The 6,255-nt window shown below is 36.9% G+C and overlaps 1 protein-coding gene across 1 annotated transcript; it reads right to left on the bottom strand.

The window, feature by feature from the left end:
• Positions 1-19: 19 nt before the first annotated feature.
• Positions 20-4,549, bottom strand: LOC118749772. Its single transcript, XM_036484550.1, has 2 exons — positions 3,794-4,549; positions 20-225 (listed from the first exon to the last, which is right to left on the bottom strand). Exon 1 carries the CDS (start codon positions 4,495-4,497, stop codon positions 3,880-3,882), a length of 618 nt encoding a protein of 205 aa, XP_036340443.1. The 5' UTR covers positions 4,498-4,549; the 3' UTR covers positions 20-225; positions 3,794-3,879.
• Positions 4,550-6,255: the final 1,706 nt, after the last annotated feature.

The raw sequence follows: 6,255 nt of genomic DNA, 5'->3' as shown, positions 1-6,255 counted from the left end.
AGGATGCGGAGTACTTCAAGTTTTTCGCTATGTTGATTGTGTATGATTTCTTTGAGGTGTCGTTGATGATTGTAATACGTGATATTATCGATATTTGTGGATTCATTAAAGTGTATAAATTTAGGGCCTGATATATGCATGTTGTTCCAAGTATGCTGGTAATCTGTCAAAATGTATCCATTCTCTAGGATGCGAAGTGGAGCATTATTTTACCATGCTTATGTGCTAAAGGATATACATTAAATAGGCTACATTTAGTTTCAAGGATGGGATATTTGTATATGGTTATAATAGCTTGTTGTAGGTAACAGATATGAATGTCGGCGTATTCTAATATATTAATTATTGGAAGATCCAACTTTTCATGGTTTATAATATCGTACACATCTTTCAAATTTAATGTGCCAGAATAAAAATTATTCGTTTTCGCAAAATTTATAGTGTTCGTTATTGACTGGAGTTCATTATAAACTTCTGATATAACAATGTTTTCGGTTATTGCTTTGGGATCAAGGGTTTCGAGTATTCTTTCGAATTGTGAATTAATTATTTTTTGCTTATTATTATTTTCTATTAGTATATTAAGTGAAGTTTTGATTTCTACAAGGTCATCGTGGTCTGGTGTGCCAGTGATGAATTTTAACACGGAGCCAAGAAAGTTAAGTGATCTTTTGGGTCTATAAATATTTGGAATGAGTTGACTTTTCAGAGTTTCGATTTTGTTCGCTATAATTTGAGTTTCGGGTTGGTTTTCTAGATTGTATGATGATTTCATTATACTTTCGTATGGCGCGATTATTTTTGAAAGATTAGATATGTGATACAAGAAAGCTGTATCCTGATAATTGTAAACAGGATCTGTTTCTACTAGTACATATTTCCTATTGGTTAAATCTATTATATTGTCTCAGAGTGCGATAGAGAAAAGTAAGGTAAATACTATGCCGTACATGCCTTTACTCTGATATTGTCCTTGTGGATAATGACTCTTTTATTGGTCGTTATTGTTTCTCCGTTGTCTTTTTTGACTGTATGTTTCGCGTATTTTTTTACGTTTTTGTTGCGTCTATGCGTTTTTGAATATATTACGTCTCCTTCTTTGTAGTTCAGCTGTTTGCGATTGCGGTTGTGGTATCGCAAAACCCTCTCTTTGTTGAAGACACTCTTTGATGTCAGGATACCCCCTTTGATTGAAGAACACGTCCTCGGGTTTCTCGTTGGTCACAAAAGGGATTGTCTTGTTGTATTTTCGGACTGCTTCGAATATCTGTTCGTCAGGTGCTGAACTGTGTTGGTGTGCCAAATCTTTCGCCAGTTCGATTATCGTGCTATGCGTTCGTTCAACTTGACCGTTTGTTGTCGAATGATAGGCTGGAGTTTTGGTACGCGTTATTTGTAGTCGCTTGTATATTTGTTGTGCAGATATGCCAGTAAATTTTGACTCGTTATCAGTCATTACAAACTTTGCATTTGGGTATATTTGTGATAGTATCTCGTCAACGTATTTGTATGTGTCCTTCTTTGATGGTATTTGTCTCAAATGGCAGAATTTTAAGTACTTGTCGGTTATTGCTCATAAAAAATAAGTCTAAGTGTATGTATTCGCGTACCTTGTCCGGTATTGGTCGGCGTTCATACTTGTTTGTGAGGCAGATTTCGCAGCCCTGTACTTCTTTTTTACAAGCGTCACGTATGTTTGGCCAGTAGTATCTGAGCGAAATTTCCTGTGCGTTATTTTTTGTAGTTTCTGTGAGCACGTCTGTGTGTGTCTTGTATGATTTGTTCTTGCTTTGTTTTTGCGCTAGTACAATCGATACAGTTGGAAATGTGTCGATAATGTCGTTTTCGACGTTTAGTTACATTTGGTCTAATTATATTTTTTAGTCTGTCTAGCAATTCAGTTTTGGTGTTAAAAAAAAGCGTATGTCGGCTGTTAGAAAATGTGTTTTGTGAGGATATTTCGACGGGGTTCTGATATGACTGTTTTACAATAATTTGATTTCTAAAGGAGTTGAATGGTTGCTTTACTCGTTTGAGTTTTTGTGTTGGGGAGCTTTGTGCTGAATGTTGGGAGTCTTCAGAATTTACAGTGTTGTTTATTTGCTGGCGAGAAAGTGCATCAGCGACAACGTTCTGATATCCGGGTTTGTAAACGAGTTTTGCACCATATTCTTCAATGAAATTTTTCCATCTTTGTAATTTTGTATTGGGGTTTTTCTGATATGGAGAAGATTAAAGATCGATGGTCAGTGTAGATTGTTAAATCTGCTATACCACACAAGTAATTACGTAGTTTCTGTAGTTACCACACAATTGCGAGTAACTCTTTCTCATTTGTGGAGTAATTTTGTTCTGTTTCGCTGAGCGTTCGTGAAGTAAATGATATGGGTTTTTGGTCTTAAGACAATACGGCTCCTATAGCGTAATTGCTAGCATCTGTGGTTAATTCGAAAGGTTTGTTAAAGTTTGGTTGGAAGAGTTCAACCTGTGCTTGCAGTTCTCTTTTATTTTATTCAGTGCTTCTAGTGCAGGTTCGTCTAAGGTGATATTTATTTTTGCGCTTTGATTCATTGATATGCCACCGTTCTCACCTCTGAGGAACGTAGTGAGTGTTTTGCAAAAATCTGTGTAAAAATCTGCAAAATTCTGTATAAATTTTCTATAATAACTAGCGAGACCTAGGAAGGATCTGAGTTCCTTCAGTGTTGTGGGGAATTTTTAATAGTCTGTATTTTTGTAGGGTCAACTGTGATCCTGTTGTATTTAATTATTTGCCCTAAGTATTAAACAGAGTCTTGGAAAAAGTAAGATTTTTTGTTGGAGATCTTCATGTTGGCCTGGTGAAGCGTGTTTATGATTATTCGGATGTGTTCGATATGTTCTTCAGGAGAGGAAGAATAAATAAGAACATCGTCTATATAAACGTATGCGAACTTGCCGATATATGGTCTTAGAATATCGTCTACACATGTTTGAAAAATTGATGGAGCGTTTTTTAAACCGAACGGCATACGAAGGAATTCGTATTTAGCTCCATTTACACTAAAGGCGGGTTTTTCCTTGTCACACTCTTTAATAAGGATCTGATGGAAGCCAGACTCTAAATCTAAAGTTGTAAACACTTTTGCTTGACCTAAATTCTGTATGGTCATAGCCACATCAGGTATGGGGTATCTATCTGTAATAGTTTGAGCGTTTAGCTTCTGAAAGTCTACGACCATTCTACGCTTAGGTTTCCCTTGTTCATCGGTACCTTTTTAGCGACTGTCCAAATGTGAGAGTTGTACGGACTTTTGCTGGGTTGTATTATTTCATTTTCTAAAAGTTTGTTAATTTCTTTGTTAATGAAGTCGTTATCCGACATAGGATACGGATATTGCTTGGTCCAAATAGGATCTTCGGATTTCGTTCTAATGGTACCTTGTACCGCGATAGTATATGGTAGCACTTCGTTTGTGCTTTCATTTTTTGCATAATTTCTTCGATTTCGGCCCTATATTTTTCACTATTAACCGTATAATTTATTTTTTGCACAGATTCGCTTTCTTTCTTGGCCCTATATTTATAACTGAGCTTGTACTCGAAAAGGTTGATATCTGCTTTGATTTTTCTTAGTCCCTGTGTACCGAAAAGCATATCAAATTCTTCTAATGCATCTGTTTCAAAAAATGTGAGATTATGTTCTAACAATGTTATTATTATTTTTTGATTTGGTTATTGAGTAACCATGAAGAGTTTTCACTTTTACAGGTTTAATTGGAATAGGCTTACCGATGTTGCATTTTGTACTTACACAATTGTTTGTTGCTCCAATGTCGATCAGGATGTTAATAAGTTTGCCTGTATCCCTGCAGTGGCGTTGCCGACACGGTAAATCGGTCAAGCGCCTAAAAAAGCACTGCCTGTTTCATATTCATCATTTTCATAGTCTGGTGCAAGCGATTTTAGTTCTTCGTCGCGTGTTTGGTTTACACGTTGTACTTTCTGTTGTATGTTGAAATTACGAGATGAACGATTTCGTTCTCTTTTTTGAGGATCTCCACGAAATGGATTATTTGGCGGTAGTCCTTGCATTTGACGGTCATAGCTGTTTTGTTGTGGTGCGGAATGATTCCTATTATAATTTGCGGATCTCGTGTATTGCTGTGATGGGTCTACGTCCAATGGTTGGTGCTGTTGCCTGGGTGCAGTGTGATTGTTTTGCACCTTCACGTTAGGTCTGTACATTTGTGGTTCCTCGTGATATCTTCTGCTTGGGTTTTGATACTGCGATGTATTATACTGTCTGTACTGACTGTATTGCGGAACGTCGAATTGTGAGTTCACATTATCATGGTATATCGTACTTGCGATAGCGTAAGCGGTTTCTAAGTCCTTCGGATTGTGGCTATAGAGGGTGCCGCTGGTATATTTGCTGTTTAGACCGAGAATGAATGTCCTTACAGCTTCCTGGTTCGCATATTCTTTCATAGCTGAGGGATTTCCTGAACTATCCATCTCAACTTTAGTGAGTGCAAGATTAAGTGACTTGCTGACTTCGCAATGGAACTCTGCCAACGGGTTTTTTTCCCTGCTTTATACTCTTCATTCCGCATAAGTATAATCGAGACGGTTTATTATAGAATAGAAGTTGAATTTAGTGTTGTGGTTTATTAAAATATCGGCCGCTTCTCCTTGAATTTTCGAATGTACAATGAGAGTGCCGTGTAATACGTGGGTGTAGTAGCGTAATTCTTGATGTTTTCCATGTGTGTCCAGGCACGTTTTCTCCATGGCCTATAATGGTTCATGTCACCTGTGAAGATTGATAATGTTTTGAATATTTCTAAGTTGGTTTGTGACGCATCGGTGATATTAGAGGTACAGTCCTGGTATTGGTTGGTGACTGTGACGTTAGGTGTTGCGTAGGTTTCGAAGGAATTCATTCTCTGTTGGGTTTCAGTGAGCGTTGTGGTCAGAGCAGCGATTTGTGCTCTCAGGCTTGCGATATCTTGTGTTGTCATTTCGGAGTTTATGTCCAACGATGGACGTGATAAGTCGAAAAACTTTTGCCGTTTTATTCGTAATACCAGTGTGGTGTTCGTTGGTTTCTTTTATTCCATTTTTCAGGAATCTGTTTGTCACAGGATTTGATTGCTGTCCGCTATTTCAGGATCTGCTTCAGAATCTTTGTGATGGTGGAAGTCTTACTTCCCGTGGAATTTTTCCTATCCTTTTCCTCAATGGATAGTGATGGCTTAAAGGTTTGGTTGAGCCCCCAGTTAATATCGCTTTACGATATGAGACTAAAAAACATATATTTATTTACTACGCTGACGTGCGTGTTCTTTAATTATATTCTTTAGACTAACTTGTTTACATAAATCTTAGTGCTACTTATACTATTGAGATGCGTCGGTTGTTATCGCAATAACTATTGAGATGCCTGTTGTTTACTGTTTACTAGTAGATAACTATTTGGGTTGTTATTGTTTGTTGTAGTGATAGTGCATTTCTATTGTTCCAATGCTTGTCCGTTGCAGTTCGTGGTAATGCATGTCAAAACAAGTTCTATTGTTTTGATGTTGTTTACAAGTAAGCTCTTATGATGGTGTACGTGACCTGTAAGGAGGCTATGTCGTTAACTCGTTCCCCTAAAGGAGCGCAGGCACTCAATACAAAGCGCAAGCAAAAGAAATGCATATTTGACAATTACTTCATACAGCCCAAAAAGCAAAACCAGCAACAACAACGCTAAAGAAAACTCTTACGCACGGTGCAAATTAGAGCGATACGATATGCGATGCGATATGAAATACGGGCAGTGCACATTAGGGCGATGCGATACGCGATGCGACATGCGATGCGACACGCGATACCATTTTGTGATAGCTACACAAACTTTTGTGCCCTTATAAGCTTGTTAATAAGTTAAATGAGTTGCTTCTTAACCGAGTTTAGACTTTTCGAATGATGGGTCCATGTTTATACCTATAAACTTTAAAAAAAAATTAAGAGAAAAGTGTGTTTAATATCGAGTAAAACTGTTGTTTATTTTTACAAAGTCGGCTAAAAATTAAATGAGATATTCAAATTTTCATGACAAATTAATTCAGAATATTGCGTTCACTATAAGGAGAAATCGGTGAAAACTGAATTAATAAAAGGGTTAAGCAACAATTTTTGAGTTGTATAGCCAAAAATATTCTTTTTCTTATGAAAGGCTGAATAACTTTCCCCCGATTTTTTAAAGTAAAAATTACTATATATTAAATG

Source organism: Rhagoletis pomonella, unplaced genomic scaffold (genome assembly GCF_013731165.1).
Source record: "Rhagoletis pomonella isolate Grant_MI unplaced genomic scaffold, Rhpom_1.0 Rhpom_scaffold_00046, whole genome shotgun sequence".
Classification (NCBI taxonomy): domain Eukaryota; kingdom Metazoa; phylum Arthropoda; class Insecta; order Diptera; family Tephritidae; genus Rhagoletis; species Rhagoletis pomonella.
The sequence above is the reverse complement of the archived record's forward strand: the minus strand, read 5'-3'. Positions and strand labels throughout refer to the sequence as shown.

Bases quoted from the DNA above. Each gene is read 5' to 3' on its own strand.
- LOC118749772 (XM_036484550.1), bottom strand. From the start codon at position 4,497: ATGGATAGTTCAGGAAATCCCTCAGCTATGAAAGAATATGCGAACCAG.